The sequence below is a fragment of the Engraulis encrasicolus genome, chromosome 8, assembly GCF_034702125.1.
Source record: "Engraulis encrasicolus isolate BLACKSEA-1 chromosome 8, IST_EnEncr_1.0, whole genome shotgun sequence".
Taxonomy (NCBI): Eukaryota; Metazoa; Chordata; class Actinopteri; order Clupeiformes; family Engraulidae; genus Engraulis; species Engraulis encrasicolus.
This window is the reverse complement of record NC_085864.1, coordinates 2,578,364-2,601,327: the sequence shown is the minus strand read 5'-3', so window position 1 is coordinate 2,601,327 and position 22,964 is coordinate 2,578,364. Positions and strand designations below refer to the sequence as shown.

Genomic DNA, 22,964 nt, shown 5'->3' with positions numbered 1-22,964 from the left:
AAGCCCCCAACAGTATCCTCCATGTTCTTTCCACTGCCCCTGGGTGTGTAGTAGATTGGGTTGGCAAGAGGACTGTGTGTACCTACTGGACGCATCCTTAGGATACAGTATGTGTTAGCAGAGCCGCTGACACTGTTGACCGGGTACGGACGAACGTCATCTGAAAACACCCCCCCACTCAATACAATGTAATGAAGAGGCAATTCTGGGGTGGGGTTGGGTGTCTCTCCCTGGGGCCGGGACAGCTGACCACTTTGTCAACACATTTTCAGCTTCCCTGCGTGTTAGGATGGATCGAGAGAAGGGATTTCATTTCCAGCCCATGTAATAGCCTACTGGGTGCCTTTTCCTTGAGCTTCTCTACATTAGGCCCATTCAAAGTGGAATAAAAGTACAGAATATACTCTATTTATGTTTTTTTGTCCACCTTCTTTGTGCAAAGTAGCTTTTCATCAATCCTGCGTTTATTTTTTTGTGTATAATTTGATCACCTACTCTACATGCCTTTCAGCCAAATGATTGTAATTTGGTTTGTCAGTGGGTACGTAGTTATGGCCTCAGAGCACATACAGTGAGCACATACTGTACAGTATTATCTACCCACTAATTAACCACCACACTGCCAGAACTTTCAGCGCGATTGAAAGTATACATGATAGCTGGTCTTGTGGGAAAATTCAATGCGCTAATTTCTCAAGAGATTGTGAGCTATTGTGCAACAAGAGATAGCAGGGGTTCCGGAATGCAGTTGCCTGCCGAAAGCTCTCCAAAGAGAAAGAGAAGAGAAATCTTTATGAGTTGCACCAGTATTAAATAAGAGACTGTTGAGGCTTGGAGGAATCTAATATCTTTGATTTAAGTCTTCTCTTCTGCAACCATGGGCAGCACAATCTACCTGCATCACTGAGCGGCACTCATCTCCTTTCTTTTGCCACAGAAATTGGATTAAATACTCCGAGGTTAAATACTCCGAGATTTAATTTTAGGCATTTAGCTGACGTGTTTCCCATTTGTTGATTTTTGGAAAACAAGTGCATCCAAATGGCATGACTTAAAAAGGACATATCAATAGAAATGCTGCTTTTATTTCAGCAGTTGGCAAATATCTGTCATCTTTGAAATCTTTAAAGGGTGCTTTTCTGCAACCATGAGTAGCACGAACTGCCTGCCTCTCAGTGAGCACTCACCTCTATTCTTTTGCCAGAATAATGCGAACACTTACATAACTACAATTAAATATCAGGCATTTGAAAGGATGTAGCTGACATAAAATATACTGAGTACATGCAAAATTCAAGGCATTAAAACATTCCTCTCTGTTTGGTGCTTAGTTCTCACCTGCTGTGTACTAGAAGATGCTGGTTTCATAGTATGCATTTAGAATAAATACAAGTATTTGAAATGTAGAACAATCAAGTCAAGTCAGCTTTTATTGCCACTTTCTTCATATGCACAAGTCATACAAGGAAAATGAAATTACGCTTTCTCTATATACCATGCCAAGACATACACAAGACTGACATTTTACAGACTGACATAAAGGACAGATAATGATATGATAGTGAATAAACACTTTTTTTATTTTAACCATTCATAATGTCGGCATATGCCTCAGTTGTCTGTTTTTGTGCTAGGCGATCACTTGGCTTTCATCTGGTTCTCCCCTCCTTTCTATATTCAGAAAGGCATTCAAGGCGGGCTACTAGTCTTTTATGTGTTCTTGCTCTTTTCATTTACTCAGTAAGAAAACATAGATGTGGTGTTTTCTTTTTTTCTCAGTACACGTATTCGCTTACTGTATCTGTTATTTACATCTCTGCTTGGTTCCCACAGTGGAGCAGAAGAGGCTTCTTGCCCAGGAGGGAGGTGGGCTTCCCAAGTCTCTGCTGCCCAAGCCGGGTCAGTCTGGTCTGCGCCCCCCTGGCTACTCCCACCTGCCCCCCAACCGCCTGGCCGCCTTTGGCTTCGTACGCAGCTCCAGCGTCTCCTCTGTCTCCAGCAACCAATCCAGCGACAGCACGCACAGCGACCCGTGCCGGCCAGCCAATCGTGAGTTCGTTTTTTTGTCTTGTCATGCTGAGCCCGCATCCACCTGACTTGTTGTTGCACTATACACAGTAAATGGTGCATATGACACAAAGCTTAATTCCACCTACCCTGAAGCATCCTCTTCTCTGCATTTCCTAATACTGTGGCTAAAATTAGTGGTGACATGAATCGATGAGCATTCAGCTATTAGCGTGTGGCCACAATTTAACCTTGCGGTATTTACAGCAGAGGTCCACAGGAAATGTGATTCGTTTTCAGGCCACAGCAATGTCGGATGCAAATTCCTATAGGGGACTGAGCAGAGTGGAGTTGAGTTTCTGCCGTACAGAACAGTGATCCCAACGGAAGTCCCATATCTCTCTCTCTCTCTCTCTCTCTCTCTCTCTCTCTCTCTCTCTCTCTCTCTCTCTCTCTCTCTCTCTCTCTCTCCTCTTATCCTGCTCAGTTCGGCTCGGCTCGGTGCTCCATCGACCCACTTGCACCATTGAGTCAGGATTAGGGCCCGTTACACAGCTTACGTCTCACTTCCTCGCATAAGCTTGATTCTCCGCCCTGCGTAGCCAAATCAATGCAGCTAAGCTGCTGTGCTGCTGTATGCGGGTATTGTGTATTGTATTGTATTGTGTTGGTATTGTGTTACATTATGTGTGTGTGTGTGTGTGTGTGCGTGCGTGCGTGCGTGTGTGCATGCGTGCGTGCAAGTGTGTTTGTGAGTGTAGACATACACTAATATCCTCAACAGTCTAAACAATTTCGCTCCTTTGTGAAAGAAAACGTGTACATAAACAGTGCTGAAAATTATATATATGAATCATAGTAGAATATGTAACTCAATAATTCACACTAATCCCCACAATACACAATAGCACACACATGAACACAAATGGGGTGGTTGGTGTTTAGAGAACATCAACAACATTTTGTCAAATTATTCCTGTGCAGGGCTGTGCTATGCAATGATGCTCTGGGTAGAGCTGTTACTCTCAGGAACGAATAGCAACACAGCAGAAATGAGTGGGTTACGTAACTACCCCTCCCCTCCCCTCCCCTCCCCAGTCCTTATATTCTACCTCTAACACTTTTTATCATCCTCCCATCCTCTCCTCCTCCCTTACCGTTTTCAGTTTTCCATCTCTTCTTCCAAGTCCTTTCCTTTTTCTTCTTCCCCCTACCCCCTCTAGCACTCTCGTTTCCTCTTTCTCTTCTTTCTTCCTTCCTCTTCCTACCCTTCGTCCTCTACTCTTTTCCTTCCTCCTCTTCCTCCTCTCCTCCTCGTCTCCTCCTCCCTTCTTTCTCTTCGTCCTCCTCTGCTCTTCCCCCTCTCCTTCTATTCCTCCCCCTCTCCTGCTCCTCCTCTTCTTTCCTCCTCCTTCTCTCTGCCTCCTCCTCTTCTCCTCTTCCTCCCCTCCTCTTCATCCTCCTCTCCTATTTCTCCTCTCATTTTCCTCCTCTTCCTCTCCTCTTGTCCCTCTCCTCCTCTTTGTCCTCCTCTTCCTCTCCTCTTCCTTCTCCACATCCTCCTGTCTGATATGTTGCTGCTGCTACTGCTGCTGCTTGAGGTGAGAAAGAAGGCATCTCTCTGGCACACTCTTCCCGCGGGAACACTCTGCATGAAAAGACATGGAGAGAAGGATGAAGGGATGGAGAGAAGGAGGGGTGAGGAAAGCAGAGATGAAGAGGGAGACTATGTGAGAAAGAGAGTGAGAATGGTAGAGAAAGAGAGACTGAGTGGCATGTAGTAAATGTGTCAAAGAGAGAGGAAGAGAGTGATTTTCTCATGTGTGTGACGTGCGTGGCAAAGAGAGAGAAAGAGAGAGAGAGAGAGAGAGAGGGAGAGAGAGAGAGAGAGAGAGAGAGAGAGAGAGGGAGAGAGAGCAGCTAGTTCATACCTTGCTGATGCTGGTGCTAATTGTGTCTAATGCACTGCAGCGCAGAGGGCCCAAGCAGTCAGCAGAGCCAAGCAACTATGTCAAAGTCTGCGTAGTCTACAAAGAGAGCACACCATGTGCTCCATCCACCACATCATGGTCCCCGGTGTTGCCTCACTGGTATCTTTACCCATCTTGTTCTTCTGCATCATTATTACACAGGCTCTGGCTATACAGTAGTTCCTTTCTCCTTTCACAATCTGGCCTGACCAATTGATCAACAGACAGTGTTTGTGAGAGATGTGCAGCCGTGGCCCAATGGTCAAGGAGACGAACTTTAGATCTGAGAGTTGCAGGTTCAAATCCTTCCACTCCCTTCCTTTACTTGGCTGAGGTTCCCTTGAGCAAGGCACCAAACACCGCTCCAGGGACTCACTGTAACCATTACTCTGTAGGTAATTGTAAGCCCCCTTTTGGACCCAGGAATATTTTTGCGACAAATCACTATTTGCCTCCAATACATCATCTCTTATAGGGGTGTAAAAAATAATCGATATGTATCGATGCATCGACCCTACAGCCGACTATCGAATCGAATCGTATTATATCATGGGGCATTCTTAAGTATCGAAAATAATCTAATCGCTGGCCCCTACCCAATGCCCTAACTCCATAACATAATAGAAGTTGAAAGGTAATTGGAAAAAATTGAATCGAATCGAATCATATTCTAAAGTATCAAAAATAAACGAATCGCTCCCTCAAGGAATCAATATCGAATCGTATCGTCATGGAGGCTGTGATTTACACCCCTAATCTCTAAATCTTCCTTCCATCGTAAGTCTGCACACCAGGTCCCCATCTCTGACTCTCATCCCAAACCACAGCATGATTCTCAGACCCCTCTTTCATCCCAAACCCAAATCAGCACACCAGGTCCCTGAACACAAAACAGCACAGTCCCCAGACTCCCCACACCATCCATGCCTAGCACCCCTTCACCCAAATCAACACACTGTGGTCCCCATCTCATCCCCTGCCTTCCAAAACAGCACAGCATGATTCTCACACCCTCTCTCTCATCCATAACTCACACCTCCCCATGTCATACCCCCGCTCTCCTCTCATCCCCACCCCAAAGCAGCATAACATGGTCCCTCCAGCCTCGAACCGCTGAACCAAATAAACGTACCGTGGTGCCCATCTCTGCTTATCATCCCCAACCCAAAACAACGTATGGTAGTGTAGTCCCTTCACACCATCCGTGCCTGGCAACCCTTCACCCAAATCAACACACCATGGTGCCCATCTGTCTCCTAAAACACCACAGCATAATTCCCACTCCCTCCCTCTCATCTCCAAGTCAAAGCTGCACACCAGGCCTCCACACCATCCTCTCATCCCCACCCCAAAACAGCCCAACAAGTCTCAAAAAAGAGCACAGCATGGTCCTCCTCAATCCATCCCTCCAGCCTTGGATTCCTGAACCAAATAAACGTACCAACATCTCGGGCCTCTCATCCTCTCCCCAAAAACAGTACACCAAGTCCCACTCATCACTCAACAAGGCCTCTCATCCTAAAAACAGCACCCCATCTGATCCCCCATCTCTTATCCCCATCCCATCCCAACCCAGCACAGCGCAGCGCAGCGCAGCACAGCATGGTCCCTGCTCCATCCCTCCAGCGTCAGATGCCTGAACCAAACCATCCCTCATTATCTCTCTCTCTGCCTCCAGGGTGTTTTTTATTTATACTGCTGATGCGGGTGCTCCTGTGAATTCAATCACACACACAGCCTATACTCACATAGGCGCAACACGCACAAGCATACGCACACGCACACGCACACGCACACGCACACGCACACGCACACGCACACGCAGGCACACATACACACCACATACACACCCACACACATATGCACGCACGTTTACACGCATGACCGCAAACATACAGACACGCACAGACACACACAGATGCACACACAAGCAGCTGAGCAGTTTTTCATCCATCTCCATTGCCCTCTCATCCACCCACATCCACATCCACAGCCATACTCACACACACACACACACACACACACACACACACACACACACACACACACACACACACACACACACACACACACACACACACACTCACACGCGCACACACACGCACACGCACATTCTCACACACACTGAGCCAGCTGACTTGGTGTTTCCTCCATCTCCATCTCCATCCACCTCCCCCTCTTACTGTAGTTCAGTTCTCATCCACTCACCCACCCCTCTGTTGCTAGGCAAATGTGGCCCGTCATTAATGTTTTACTGTAACTCGGCTTTGTATTCTGGGCTTTGAGTTTGACTCGCACACAGCACTATTGTATGCTGTGTACTGTGTACTGTAGTGTGAGGTGCCGTGTTGTGGCCTGGGGCATGATTCTTTGCTTGTGAAGACTTCAAAGCATTTTTTAATTTCACCGGTTCTTGTAAACATAGAAGACATAGAAAATGGGCACTACACGGTGAAGCTCAAACACTGAGAGCAGAACACTGCTAGTGTCTGATTTTTTTGTTGTCTTTCTGTTTGCACTACCTATGCAAACCTGTGACTTGTGTTTTCCCCGTTGGTCTGTTTATTCAATTTGCATTTAATGTTTAAATACATAAGAATGACAGTGCATAGAAGTTGTTGCACACAGTGACAGATTTGTGGGAGGAGGCGATTTGCATTTAGTTGTTATCTTTAGATCTTTTAAAGCTGTGAACAATGCATGCAGTGCAGACCACAGGATGCTATCCATCAGCCTCTAGGTGCCTTTGGGTGTGAGGGTGTGTGTATGTGTGTGTGTGTGTGTGTGTGTGTGTGTGCGTGCGTGCGTGTGAGTGTGAGTGTGAGTGTGAGTGTGTGTGTGTGTGTGTGTGTGTGAGTGTGAGTGTGAGTGTGTGTGTGTGTGTGTGTGTGTGCTGAGCTGTGCTGTGCTGTGCTGCGCTGTGCTTGTGCATGCTCGTGTGTAAGTGCACGCATATGAGTATATCCCTGTATCTTTGTGTGTGTGTGTGTGTGTGTGTGTGTGTGTGTGTGTGTGTGTGTGTGTGTGTGTGTGTGTGTGTGTGTGTGTGTGTGTGTGTGTGTGTGTGTGTGTGTGTGTGTGTGTGTGTAGTTGGGTGTGTGTTGTGTGCACTTACAATATCCCGCTGGGAATGGGGGTTGAACTGTCATCTTGGCACGCATACGTACAGTTACGTCGCATATCATCCAAGCCCTGTGTGTGTGTGTGTGTGTGTGTGTGTGTGTGTGTGTGTGTGTGTGTGTGTGTGTGTGTATGTGTGTGTGTGTGTGTGTGTGTGTGTGTGTGTGTGTGTGTGTGTGTGTGTGTGTGTGTGTGTGTGTGTGTGTGTGTGTGTGTGCACACGCTGCCTTACAGCACTGCTGAAAGCTAGCTTCTGTTGGTACCTGACGACAGATGGTCAGCAAATTTCTGTGTCGACGAGTGCCAGTGTGTGTGTGTGTGTGTGTGTGTGTGTGTGTGTGTGTGTGTGTGTGTGTGTGTGTGTGTGTGTGTGTGTGTGTGTGTGTGTGTGTGTGTGTGTGTGTGTGTGTGTGTGTGTGTGTGTGTGATGAGTGCCAGTGTGTGGGAACACATACAAGCTAATGTAACATAGCCTCTCTGTGATTGGACAAGAGGTCAGCGAGAGAGAGAGGGCTAGTTTGGATGTACTACTAGTATGCGGTGTGAAATATTGGCATAAATAAAAGAACTGTGCATTCTGCATTGTTTTTACATGTAATTTTGTAATAAAAATTATGCAACATGGAGACAGTAGTGCATCATGTTGTAACCAACGAGGACATTTCCTTCCAGCGGTTTTTAAACAGTGTCAGCTTCACAGATTGTGTGCATGTGTGCGTGCAGTGACACCTTGTATTAAGTTGTCATTCATTCCCTGTCATTAAGGTTGCTTAAGTGACACAGAGGTGCATGTGGTAGCTCAGACCTTCTCAATTAGAATGCCATGCGGCTTCTGTTTACCTCCCTCTTTTCCAACACCCGGCTCAACTTGTTCTCTGCCGCCTCTCCTCTCTTCTCTTCTCCTCTCCTCTCCTCTCCTCTTCTCTTCTCTTCTCTTCTCTTCTCTCCTCTCCTCTCCTCTCCTTTCCTCTCCTCTCCTCTCCTCTCCTCTTCTCTTCTCTTCTCTTCTCTTCTCTTCTCTTCTCTTCTCTTCTCTTCTCTTCTCTTCTCTTCTCTTCTCTTCTCTACTCTCCTCTCCTCACCACTCCTCTACTCTTCTCTCCTCTCCTCTCCTCTCCTCATGTCTTCACTCCTTCACTCCACTCCTCTCTTTCTCTCCTCTCCTCTTGTCTTCACTCCTCCACTCCACTCCTCTCTTTCTCTTTCTCTGCTCTGCTCTCCTCTCCTCTCCTCTCCTTGACTGACCTCTCCTGTCTCTTTCCCTCCGGTCCACTAACAACAATAGCTGAGTCAAACTGAACCTTGTGAAGCGCAGCTAAGAAATGCTGAGCCGGCTATTGTGGCAAGCGTGGTGTGCTGGTCTGCACAGACAAAGATACAGTCTGTGCAACAGTCTGCTTCAGTTCAGACAGTCTACCGCTATCCACTCTGCCCCTCTTTTCCCTTTGTATTTTTATTGCCCTGCTGAGAGTCGTCAAAGCTAATGGCTCCTCTGCTTTACTGTACGGCGGAGAAACTCCAACTGAAGTTACTGAAAGATGAATGAGATCCAAGACGTGACTAATATCTGAGAAGAGATAGAACAGAACAGAACAGAACAGGTGGGGTCAGCTCAGGTCTCCTTTTAGTTTTTAATCACACTTCTCTAAAATTCGGCTCATGCTGTGATGGGGAGGATGACTTGCGTGAGGGCCACTGCACCGACAGCTTTGGCTGGGCCCAGGGCAAAGTCATCAGAAAGCCCCCCCACTCACCAAGTACATAGTATGCCTACAATGTAATGATGATCGAATTCTGGGCCCTGTCTCTTGGGGCCCGGGACAACTGACCCCTTTGTCCCCCTCGGCTTCGGTGATAGGCACCATCTCTCGTTTAGCTTTTTTACATTTTTTCTTTTAAATGTCAAGTCTTCTCACATAGAGGACTTCAAACCCCCACTTTGACAGGTCAGATCCTGGTGAACTAGGAGTCTTTATGCAGTCTGAAAGGCTGCAAAGACCCACTTGTTCTTCAGGCATGTGTGTGTGTGTGTGTGTGTGTGTGTGTGTGTGTGTGTGTGTGTGTGTGTGTGTGTGTGTGTGTGTGTGTGTGTGTGTGTGTGTGTGTGTGTGTGTGTGTGTGTGTGTGTGTGTGTGTGTGTGTGCGTGCGTGCGTGCGTGCGTGTGTGTGCTTGTGTATGTTTGTGTATGTGTGCGTGCTTGCGTTTGTTCGTGCGTCCGTGCACGCGTGTGTGCGTGTGTGAATTTGATGAGTCTGATCCTGAAAGACAGTTAGGTATTGAAAAGACCCCCCCCCTCCCCCACTTGTTACTCGGGCATCTGATAACCCGTTTCGAGCATGAAAGGTTATATCGTTAGCCTAACCACTGGTATGCAGTCAAACTGCCTTGTCTGCCTTCTGCTTTGCATTTGCTCCTCGGCATGACTAGAATTTTCTTTTGTTGCCAATATTGAATGGTTTCTGAATTTGTTTCCGTTTACATGCAGTGAAGGAGACCAATTGATCATTTATCCAATGCTAGTTTTTTTTACACTCAATTCAAGATCATATTCCTTGTGGTCCTTTTCCTGCATAATTGCATTTCGTCCAATATTTGGGTGTCCGGCAGGTCTAAATTAAGTGTGTAATTAAAAACGGCAGTCTTTTAATAAAAAATGCTGCCATGGCGTGTGTCTAGACAGGCTGTCTGGAGCAGTGGCAGGAGGGTTGGGTTGGGTTCAATATACGTAGTTGTGGCTCAGGCAGGCAGGCCAGGCCTATTGGCTGCCTGAGAGGACAGGAGACTCACTCAGTTAGGGCCTCTAACAACTTTGTCCGGGCCAGGTCAAAGTCATCGGAAAAGCCCCCCCTCCACCCAATACATGTAATGTCACAAGGACCCAATTATGTGAACCTCTTCTTCCTGGGCCTGGGACAACTGCCATTTTTGCCCCACCCCCCTTGATGGTTTCCCTGCACACAGTTGTCCCCTCATCCTGAACAGCTGAGGAGTGGGGGGCAGAGGTCGTCAGTGGTCTCACTCTCACCAGCACCACTGATTTGTCTTACAACCTCTATCTTACTCACTGCAGAGTGTCAAAGACATGATTTAGGTCCCAGGAAATGTATGTGTGTGGGTGGTGGTGGTGGTCATGATAGAGTTTTGAAGTCTCAGAGGGGTGGTTATATATGGCTACAGCGCCGCTGACAGCTTTGGTAAGACCCAGGAAAACTCATCTGAAAGGGGCCCCCACCCATTACATGCATTAGAATGCAATGAGGACTCAATTCTGGGCCCCAATCTCTGTGGGCCTGGGGCAGCTGACCCCTTTGTCAGCCTGCTGGCTTCCCTGCATGGCTATCTCTGATATCAGGCCCAGGCTTGTGGAGACAGGCAGACAGACAGACAGCTGTTGTGTCTGGACCCGTTATCGCCACCCTGACTTCGTCTCTGGGTCTCTATATTAAGTATTTAGACTGTAAAAGTGGAATCCCATCAGCTGTCAATTAGCAGAAGTGGATTTTTTGGGGAGAGATGAAGACACAGACAGCCCACATTTAGATCAGCGCAGTTAAAAGTAGCATCACTAAGTGGCAGTAGCCAAGTACTGTAGTTGTATTAGTCAGCTGGAGAGGGTCTGGTTCTAGACTGAAGGGATACTTCAGGACGTAGCAAGCCCTTCTTTGAGTTAAATGAAAGAGAGAGCGAAGACATGGTGCTCTCTGTTAAAAGCCCAATGTGAGAACTGACGGTAGAAGCTAGCATATTTGGCGGTCACTAGCCAGCTGTTAACATAGCCGGTTTTAAAAGGCTAGTGTTTTTGTTTACTTCATTTTATACTGAGTGTTTTAAACTGAAGTCAACAAATGCCTTTGTTGCGATTGGTATGTAGGTACAGTATAGATAAAGTCCTAGGCTACTGGCTGCCATTACCCATGTATGCACTACTGGGATCCTTCATCCCGCTGCTAACTTTCGCTCTCCAACGGGACCCCTCAGATGACAACGCGCTGCAAGCCTGTAAGTGTCCTGTGCACCTGCAGAGTATTTTACTCCTCAGGAGCAGTGGTGTACATGGCTGCCCTGTTGTTATGTATGCTGTTTGAGTAGGAACATTTCTGTTGGCCCTGTTGTTATGTATGCTGTTTTTTCCAACACTAAGCAGGTAGGTAATTCATATGAGGAATAGCAGAATGGAATTGCTTGTCATTTGCATGAATTGAGGTGTTCCTCTGTAGGCCTCCGCGGTGTGCGCAAAGCTGAACTATTAGATCTAGTGCTTTTGGTTAATGTCGCCAAGACTGTCTAAAGGTAATTAATATGCTGAATGACATAGGAGGGAATATTTTATAGGCTGGAAATGGGTGGGCTATGCATAGACCTAAACCTCATCAGCCTTCCTCCACCCAAGCATTTTATTGAGCATTACCTGCTGTAGTCATGCAGCAAATCGAGTGTGTAGTCACAGCAATCTCCTAATGTGTTCTAATCAAGAAACTAATGGCTTCTTAAAGGTGAATACCTTTAGTCTCTTACGAGAGAGATTTTGTGATTGGTGTTTCTTTCTTTTAGATTTTAATATTGTGTTAATTGGGTGGGCTATGATGTCATAGTCACATTGGTATAGCAGAAGTGACATGAGCATATGTAAGGGGTGGCCAACTCCTGATATAACAAAAGATAGGGGTTACGGAAGACAGAGAAGGTTGGGAAAGCTACAGGAGTTGTTTTTTCTCTGGCCAATCCAGCAGACAGATAATATAGGTAGTTCCATCATTATCCATGCCGCAGTTTATTCAGCAGCATGGCACCCCATTGAGTTCATCTGCACTTGAGAATCTGTCAATGTGTGTTAATCATGACAATGGCCCATGAAGGGGTATATCATGTGAATATGTTAAGTCCCATGAGTCTTTCAGTGACGGGTGCTTCTCCAATTCATGCTTGGTAATTGTGTGCTCAGTGAAGGTGACCTAGGTGCAGTGTCAATCACATAGTGTAGTAGAGTATATAAGTTAATATGCATATGATCGTCTGTCTTCAAACAGGAAGACAGACAGCATACTTATCGATTTCAATCTGTTTGCTCTAGTTTAGCCTACTGGAGATTGTTTACCGATAGACAATCCAGCAGACAGAAAATGCAGTTCCATCATTATCCATGCCGATGTTTGCTCAGCATGGCACCCCATTCAATTCCTCTGCACTGGAGACAAAAGGGCATGGTGCTGGTGGTGGTGGGAGTCGCCCATTGATCTTTAATGATTTCCGAGATGAGATTAGTAGCTGGCTTTAGTGCTGTTGTAAGGAGCGCACTGTGTGTCTAGGAGACTGGGAGAATCTGATCCCCGCAAAGCCCCCTGACTAGTGCTGAGGGAGTTGACTCTTTGACCTCTGGGCCAGAGGGCAGGGGCATCCTCTTCAAGCACAGACTGTCGGGCTGAGCTGTTCCTGGTTTTAAAGCAGGTTAACAGTATCATTAAATGAATGGTGGATATGGTGGATATAGTTGCTGTATACGGTAGCAGTTTACATACAGCTTGTAAGGGAATTTGGTGTTGTGAATACATAGCCTACTTCATGTCTCTCGCCTGAGATCTAGCTGAAAAGCAGGTTCACCCAACTTTAAATGAATGATGAGAGGTGGTTACTGTAGGTCACATTAAGTGCATTCCCACAGGTAAATTCAATTTTATAAATATACAGATTGTATGTCTCGGCTGAGTTGTGTCTGCAAAATAGCTTCACTGAAAGGTTTAAGGTGCTTACTGTAGTTCGCGTAGTGCACTGCCATAGGGGTATTTGGTATTATGAATATCTCTTGGCCTCTGTCGCATTTTAAAAACATGTTAAGTGAACATTCATTGTTTGGTGGGGAGGTGATTGCTAGCCTAGTTCACATATGTGCATTGGTGCAGGGAAATTTGATGTGATGAATATGTATGGTATGTATATCTTGGAGTTGTTTTTGAAAAACTGTGGGAGGTGGTTGCTATGCACACCAAGGACATTGTCACTGAAAAATACATTTGATGTATAGTGCATATCTAGGTGCAGTTGTGTCTGAAAACCAGGATAACTGAACATTAATGGAATGGTGGGAGGTGGTAATATATAGTGGGTGGGTAATATATAGTGACACATACAGTATTTGCATTGGCACGGGGACATTTGGCATTATGAATGTATTTTGGATGAGTTGTATTGGAAAAGCAGAAAGCAGGTTAACTAAACTTCACATGAATAGTGAGAGGTTATAAATGTATTGTACTGTAAATGTCTCAGCTGAGCCTTGTCATACAAAACGTGTTAACTGTGCTTAGTAAATAGCTGGTGGGAGCTGGTATGGTTCACATTATTGCACTTCCAGTGGGCAATTTTCTTAATTTCAGATTTATTAGGTCCTATGTATTGATCTATACATTCTCATTATGTCAATCCAAGTTTCACTGTCAACACAAAAGCAAAGACTAAAGCTTAAGTGTCATGTAGTCATTTGCACCCTACCCAACATGCCAATTCCATGCCAACCTGCAGTATTGGCATGATATACACGACAGAAGACGGCACTGTCTGTCTGTGGAATTGCCCCACAGGGCAGCCTCCATACAGCATGCGCCATGCGTTGGTGCAGCAGATGCCATCGCAGCATAGACACTATGACACATGATGGAGCCCAGTGGGATGGAGGAAGTCTGCAGGGGTGGGAAAGGCCAAGGCACGTGCAGCAGAGTAAATGCTGTACAGTAAAAACGACTTGAGTTCAATCTACTGTATCTGTGCATGCTGCACCAACCTAGATAGAACACATCAGTAAATACACACACGCATGCATGCACACACGCACACACGCAAGCATGGGCACGTACACATGCACACACACACACACACACACACACACAACACACACACACACACACACACACACACACACACACACACACACACACACACACACACACACACACTTCAAAGATCTTGCTGGCAGGTGAAAGCCAGACAATAAGCAAAGTATTTCCATCCCAGTATGAAAGATCAAATATAGCCCATTCAGCCTACCAAAAAACTTTCAGAATGATTTTCTGCTCTCAAGCGGTGATGCAGAGGTGGAGAGGCAGTCACGCTCATTACGCACACGTACACACACATGCACAGTCGTACACACACACACACACACACACACACACACACACACACACACACACACACACACACACACACACACACACACACACACGTCTACACCCACACACAGGCACAACACGCACACGCACACACACACGTATAGGACTGGGTACCGAAATTCAATTCTTTGATGGAACCGAATTAAAAGCTAAGGTTCTACTTGGAATCGAAACGTGCCTTGTCTGTCGGTTCCACGTTTCGGTTCCTGAAGTCTGACTGTCAGAGCCATCAAATGTGTGTTTAAGCACGCGGCCATTTCAGCCGATAAGCACATACGACTTCATTGCGAGCGTCGACGTTGCGCAACGCACGTCAGCGAGAACTTGTTGTCACGATGTGGGTGTTATTAAATACAGCGCATTTAAAGTCGGCCACAAATATGAACGAGACGATGAGCTCGCACCGGTTTGCTCTACTAACACACCACGTGTGATGAGTGGGGGGACAGGCAGTGAGGAGGAGCTGAAGTGGGGACCTGCGCAAACTTGTGTAGAGGTGTGAGACAAGACCCATATACACACGTGAGTGAGTTGTTGACCAACCAGTTCATGGACGCGTGACCTCGGAGGCAGTCCGCCGACGAGCGCCGACGAGCGTTGAAGGGGATAAGCAACTGCAGAGGTTGCAAGATCTGACTGCAGCCGCATTCATCCCGCGATAGTTTTACACCATGTGACATGTCACCTCGTCAACGCAACGTCGACGAAATTTCGAAGTTTGACAGGAAATCTAACCGTCATGCAGCATTTTCCATCCAGGGTGCATTGCTGTGTAAATGCGCATGCATGCGTTAACACATCTCGATCGCACCTAATCACAAGTGTCACAAACTGACCACGCTCCTCCTCTTCCCGTTTCGCACCTCATTTAAACGATTGATAAGACAGCTGATATTCAACCAGCTGATTGTACTATTGAGAAACAAAAACATGCCGTCGAAAGCGTGGCTATATTTCAGGAAAGTAGATAAGGAAGGAGCGCGCTGCAATATCTGTGATAAACTAATAGGCTATCATCAGGCTATCATGCAAGAATGGCAATACATCCAACCTGTTCAAACACCTGCTCTTGCATTCGAATTGCGTGCGGAGTTGCAGCATAAGGTGCGATCGAGATGTGTTAACGCATGCATGCGCATTTACACAGCAATGCACCCTGGATGGAAAATGCTGCATGACGGTTAGATTTCCTGTCAAACTTCGAAATTTCGTCGACGTTGCGTTGACGAGGTGACATGTCACATGGTGTAAAACTATCGCGGGATGAATGCGGCTGCAGTCAGATCTTGCAACCTCTGCAGTTGCTTATCCCCTTCAACGCTCGTCGGCGCTCGTCGGCGGACTGCCTCCGAGGTCACGCGTCCATGAACTGGTTGGTCAACAACTCACTCACGTGTGTATATGGGTCTTGTCTCACACCTCTACACAAGTTTGCGCAGGTCCCCACTTCAGCTCCTCCTCACTGCCTGTCCCCCCACTCATCACACGTGGTGTGTTAGTAGAGCAAACCGGTGCGAGCTCATCGTCTCGTTCATATTTGTGGCCGACTTTAAATGCGCTGTATTTAATAACACCCACATCGTGACAACAAGTTCTCGCTGACGTGCGTTGCACAACGTCGACGCTCGCAATGAAGTCGTATGTGCTTATCTTTACAACGGCACCGCCAACCTCAACCATGACCTCGACTCTTCAGGAAGATGTCTCTGACTCCTTGGAAACATGTTTTTCCATGAAAAGAGCTAACTTAGAAAGAACTGGTCTTGTGTTGGGGACGCACAAATGTAGCCTATTTAGACCGTCGGTTTAATTCGAGGGAACAAAGAACACAGCGAGAAAAAAAGATTTCCTCTCTATCAGGCTGGATAATAACGCCATTGTTTAGGCTTGAAGTAGCGGCCGCTTAAGGTTAAATAACTGTGGATTGAAAGAACATAAAAACGTGCCGTAAAAAACTGTAAAAAGCTAAGAATCTCAGCTTTCGAACAAGCCCTAACACATGTCTGTAGGTCTAGGTTAAGGAGATCGCTGGCTGTTTGGAAAAAAATGACGAGATTTAAAAAATGGTTGGAATGCGCTATTTTTTCACTCGCAACAGCGGCCGCTTACAGTTCAATAACTTTTGAATGAAAGAACATAAACACGTGTCGTAAATAACTTTATTATATGGTTGTGACGTCATCTGTCGAATGCTCCATTCATTTCAACGGGGCTCCCCAACGTTCGGACGTCTGTTATTTTTCGATAACGGACGGGTTGGTCTATAACAGACCGCTGTCAATGGCAACAAGACTTTTCACTGCTAAAGCGACTTTTCAACAAGACTCTAATCAGCTGCTGTGATAGACAGCCGTTGTCCTGGCTACCGCTGTCAATGGCAACAAGACGTTCACTGCTAAAGCCACTGGCTTGTATACAAGTCAGTGGCTAAAGCGAATGTTTCATATCACTCCGCAGGGGGTCCGGTCTTTTGTCACTCTAATCAGCTGCTGTGATAGACAACACCTGTTGTCCTGGCTAGCCTACCTAGCTGTTGCCTAGCGGTGTTCCACAACGGCAATGTTTTGTTTTGCGCAGCAACAATCTTAACATTAAATATGTCTAAAGAAATGTCCCCGCATGTGTTAATCATTTAAGTATATCCATATAATAAGCGGGTTAACTTTCGGCGAGTCGGTCGCTTTGTGGAATAGCAGCACTTCAGAGAGAACAAGACCCCTCCGCTCCGCGTCGGGGTCTAAAGATTCTCTCTGTCGTGCTGCTATTCCACGGTAGCGACCTTCTCGCCGAACGTTAACCCTTACGTAAAAAGCTAAGAATCTCAGCTTTCAAACAAGCCGTAACACATGTCTGTAGGTCTAGGTTAAGGAGATCGCTGGCTGTTAGGAAAAAATGACGAGATTTAAAAAAAATGGTTGGAAAGCGCTATTTTTTTCACTTGCAACAGCGGCCGCTTACAGTTCAATAACTTTTGAATGAAAGAACATAAAAACGTGCCGTAAAAAACTGTAAAAAGCTAAGATTCGCACTGAAGCAGATCATGATATTCTCCATAGGATTGCATTCAAATCTCACACCAATCTATTTAAGCCAGATGCAGACTCAAAATTTTAAAGTTCAATGCAAAGAAAGGTTGAAACGCACACTGATGACCTCCCTTGTCATCCCTTTTCATTTTGTTTCATTTCGAGACGATTCGAGCCAACATAGGCCTAGCCCCTTCTCTACCGGATTTTAATCTGGGGTGTACTCACTTTTGTGAGTACATGTTCAAACATTAATGGCTGTATTTTGTTTTTTTCTGAGTGAACAAGAAATTTAAGCGGTTAAATATGTTGTTAAAAGGTCACTAATCATTGTGTCAAAGTGAAATTTCTGTAATGCTATCCTATGAAAAGATATACTCAAAAATCTGCAAAACTGTGAGGGGTGTATTCACTTTCGTGATATACTGTATATAGCCTATCGTTTAGATTAGGACTCTTTAGCTTAGATTCACCATTGCGTGAGGGCACAGTGTTGTCGCGGCTACTTGCAGCAGCTGATCATACGGCCCAGTTCTAGTCCCTGTATGGAAATGCGTGCGAGACAGCACCATCGAGACCCCGTCAAGTTTCATGAATAGCCTATTTATGAAGCCTAGTTGTGTTAGAACAGTTCTGCAGTACCTAGCAGAGGTAAGAACGGGTAAAAAAATCCAAGCCCGAACCGACATGGGCCCATGGGAATTGGGCCGGGCCCGGCCCGAGGCCGACTAATTATTGGATGTGTAGGCCCGAGCCCGAGGGAAGCCCGAAATTTCAAATTTTATTTATAAGGAGGGGTGATCTATGATAACAAATCAAAACCCTTAAATTAAAGCCATTAAAGTATTTTGTTACGAAATCTAAGTTAAATAGACTGTATAAACATGCAGGCCATCTTTTATATTTCTGTGTATGCTGCACTGCAGTGCACAGAGGTTACATTAAGCGATAATCCATCATTGACGCTTTTTTTAAGAGTTGGCGGAAAATTTTAAGGGCGTCCGTCATTTTGACCGGCTGATCATTGGGCCATAAGCCACAGCAGCAGTACGACCTTAAAAATCTAGCGCGGCACTTTCACAGAGAGAGACAGCGAGACAAAGAAGAACAACGACGCGAGCAGCAGAACAGGAATGAAGGAGTTCTTGAATTGCCATTGCAAGAGTTTATTAGGCTACAGTAGGCCTATGTGTCGGGTTGATGAGGCGACCTCTGTTTTTTGCAGACCACGCGTCTCTCGTGGCCAAAACACGGCCGAAATGCCTCAGCGCACTGTGATGGGAGGGAGAGGCGAGGGAAAGCGCGTGCATTCTAGCAGCAGGCACTGCACTGCTGGATTATCAACTGACGTGGAATATTATTAACGCACAGCCTACACAGAGAAAGAAACGGGAGGACCTAGTGATTTTTGTTCTAAAGACTCTATTTTTAACATTCCCGATTAGGCCCCTATCTGATTTAATCACGGTGTTTCTGGCACATCATGGGCCATACATCATGGGGTTTCCTTTTCAGTTCCCCTGTCTTTAGTTTATCCTTCACTTCTTGCTGTTCCATATTATCGGGATCCTGGTCAAAATCATGCAGACTTGCGGAGGAAGATAATTAAGAGGACAGCGTTTACGACACGTGAACAAAGCATGCTCTGGCTCTGCGCTGCGGCTCCTGTTAAACAGCAATTTCAGCTCCTTCTCTGTTTTATCCAAATTATTTATTTAATAAAAAGTATTCATTGATCTAGCATCCATGCATAGTTTTAGTATATATTTTATAAGCACATACATAGCCTATTTATTTATTTAAAAAAAAAACAAAAAAAAAAACTGTCAACGATAGAGAAGCCGAACCCGACCCTACCCGAACGTAATGAGTGACATTTCAGGCCCGACCCGACCCGAAATTGGCTCGGGTTCGGGTTCGGGCTCGGGCCTGGGCCAAAAATCATAGGTCTAGTACCTAGTAGAAAAGCCCCAGCTGTCGACAGACTGGGTGTAGGCTACATTAAAAAATCATGTCAGGCACGCTTGACATAGGATTGGTACCAGAAGTGAAGTTGCACCGTACAGCAGAACAATTTTAATCAGACATGAGTACATTTATCAGTATCAAAACCGTTTAATATACTTGCCAAGCCATGCCGAGAGGACAACTTGCAGCATGCAATTATTCATGAATGCTGTATAGAATTAAATGCCTTTAACCCGCCATTGCTTAAGTCACGAGGAGCTCCGCCTTGTGGCAGGCAGGGAAACTCATGATTTACAGACCCGTTACGCCATCTACTGGCCACTTTGGGTAACTGCAGGTTTAATTCAGGGTTTCTAGGAACCGAAAATGGAACCGTTCTGGTACCGGAACCGAAACGAAGGAACCGGAAATGGAACCGGAACCGAAAATTGTCAATCAATACCCAGGCCTACACACGTATACCCCCACAGTAGGCACTACACGCGCGCGCGCACTCACGCACGCACGCACACACACACACACACACACACACACACACACACACACACACACACACACACACACACACACACACACACACACACACACACACACACACGCACACACACACACACACACACACACCTACAACACGAGCCCCTCCCTACACGTACACACACACTCTGCTAAAATGCCACATATATTATTAATGGGAAGTCAAAGCAAAGGGAAATGCCTCAGAGAAGAGAAAGCAGAGAGTGTGAACTCAAAGTAGACCAATCCACAAACCAAACTCACCGTGCGTGCGCATATATCTTATCCTTTGCTGTCATGTTGAGGACCAGCTGATGGAACTGACAGCTATATTGTTGATGTGTGTTGTCAGTTTGTGTGACTGTAAGTGTGCATGGCATGTTGTTTTTCCAACATCAGCTAAACACACAGACACACACACACACAGTCTCTCTCTCTCTCTCTCTCTCTCTCTCTCTCTCTCTCTCTCTCTCTCTCTCTCTCTCTCTCTCTCTCTCTCTCTCTCTCTCACACACACACACACACAGACAAACACACACACACACACACACACACACACACACACACACACACACACACACACACACACACACACACACACACACACACACACACACACACGCACACTTGACAGGACCCACACACACACACTACTCTTGTTGTTTCTGCGGCTGTCACATTTGATTCATGTTCAAGGTCATTTGTTGGCGGCACCCTGCTTAGCATAAAGGGGAACGTTAAACACCCTCTCCTGTCACTCTGTAAACACACACACACACACACACACACACGCACATACACACACACACACACACTCTCTCACACACACACACACACACACACAGCCTCATGACAGGAGACAATGCCATGTCCCTCCCGTCCCCCTTCCATGCCGCTCCCCTGCTTTGCAGAGGTAGAGGGACCCCGCTAGCTGGATTGGACAAGGACCTGAAAAGAAGCTGTCACTCACTCACACTGCCACGCCCCCTCTTGATAACGCACACTTCCTCTTATATCATCTCTCTCTTTCTTTATGCTCTCTTTTTCTCTTTTGTCTCTTGATTCTTCAGAGCCAAATCGGAACAAAAAAGGGAATCAAACGTAGCAGTGTGTGTGTGCTCGCGTACGTGCATGTGTTTGCGTGTGTGTGTTTTGATAAATGAATGTGTAGGACTTTATGTTTTTGAATGAGCATGCAGGCGAGCATATGTGCATATGTGTGTGTGTGTGTGTATGTGTGTGTGTGTTTGTATGTTCACATACACTGCACATAGATGTAGTGACTTTCCCTCCAGTTTCCAGAAGTACTGAGTAGGAGAGACATGAGTCTACCATGAGATGAGACGAGACGCTGTGAAATTAACTCATAACAAGGCAGCCGAAGAAAATGTATTTGCATTTGACCTGCTAGTTTTCTAACTAATAATACTCTGTTTTCTCCCACATTATTATTCATGAAGAGGGGCTACTCGTGCACTAAATGTAGCTTCATCACCGCAGTTGGTCACATGTCACCACTGACATATACTGTATGAGTGAAATTCACTAATGAAAGTGCTGCATTGAACACACAGGCAGCAGTACCTTACTGTGGCAGAATATTAAAAGTGTTTCTGAGTCAATTGCCATTGTGACACAGCACTCCACAGCACACAGTACTCTCTGCACACAATGAAATTGCATTCATTCCTCACTCATGCAAGGGAACAGCCCCAAATGGCGGCCCAAGGGAGCAGTGCGGCAGGACGTTATCATGCTCATTGCTCAGGGTACCTCAGCCATGGAGGAGGATGGGTGGAGAGCACTAGTTAAACACTGATCCCACCAACCAGGCAGGTCGGTTGTCGAACCAGCAACCTGCAGAATTTTACACTGGCCTTTAACTCTCCACAGTGTTATAAATACTCTGACACTCCATGTTTTTACTTTGTCCAGGCTGTAGAGGCTATTCAGATTCAACAGCTGGGTTCAGATAAAGTGTATATTGTGCATTTTTTTGCTAAGTCATGTGTGATCATGGGTCCTTCTGCAGAACATGTGTGGGTGGATGATGCACTGTAGCTCCAGTGGCCTTTGTGATGGGCTGGAATAAAACTCATATTTGACTGAGCGTTTAGTGCTGAATCTGTGCTTGCTTCCTGAAGAGCTGGCACTGAAATCTAAGACCTACAGTAAGATAGAAGACACAGCTTGATTATTTTGGCTACAAGAAGGACATTTGATATTTTCCTTTAAGATGTTACTTTGACTCTGAGCAGGAAATGAAGGCATTAAAACATTCTCTTAGTTTTGTTGACCCTCAGGTAGTTGTTTTCTCCCTTTGTATCAGTATTGTGGCTGGGAGTCGGTCAGCTCAACCTGTCCAAAGCCTTAAATGTCTTCACTGTTTAGTCTGTGCCTAGGGCTAGTCTGGGTTTGAAAGATGCAAGGTGCCCGGGCATTTTTGGCATAGACCAGCCCCTCACAAAACCTTTTTCTGCGATTTGATTGGCTCAGTCCATTGTCTATGATGTGTTAAAGTTGGACCAATGAGCTTCAACATCTGGCAGGCCGGTTTGGGGAAAAAACAAGAGCAACAACCCCAACCCCCCTCCCCTCCAAAAAAAACCCAGCATTGGCCGATGAGGACTGCATGCCAGGCCCCTGTATGCCAGCGTACGCCCCAGTCCAGCCCTGTCTGTGCCATGCTGCCTGCACAAGTCGATTAACTCAAGGACGTTAAAATAAGATAACACTTGCATGTTCTCACCTTAAGCAGTGCTATTGACGGCACTTGCCTCGATTGTCATCCATCCCAGCATTGATTGCAGAGAGTGGTGTCTAGGATATTGCTGCCCCATCCCACAGTCTGGAAAGTGGTGATTAGGATGTTGCCGCCACTCCCAACCTTGACTGTCGTGACAACTGTTCTGTATCTGTGTGTGTGTGTGTGTGTGTGTGTGTGTGTGTGTGTGTGTGTGTGTGTGTGTGTGTGTGTGTGTGTGTGTGTGTGTGTGTGTGTGTGTGTGTGTGTGTGTGTGTGCGCGCACGCATGAGAGACAGAGAGAGAGACAGGCAGGCAGGCAGGTCGACAGACAGACAAGCAGACCCAGAGAGATGGCAGTTTCCCCATCCCAGAGTAGTGGTGACTAGAGTGTTGGCTGCATGCGGTTGCTGAGTGAGCGGCCCCAAGGCACCAGGTAGACTGTATGCCTCA

At 46.2% G+C, this 22,964-nt stretch overlaps 1 protein-coding gene across 1 annotated transcript in view; it reads left to right on the top strand.

Annotated features, from left to right (window-relative positions):
* Positions 1-22,964, top strand: part of mtus2b (microtubule associated tumor suppressor candidate 2b) — a 95,051-nt gene that overhangs the window by 38,832 nt on the left and 33,255 nt on the right. The window contains exon 4 of the mRNA XM_063205922.1: positions 1,834-2,049. Coding sequence (XP_063061992.1) covers positions 1,834-2,049 — 216 coding nt within the window. The remainder of the gene's footprint in view (positions 1-1,833; positions 2,050-22,964) is intronic.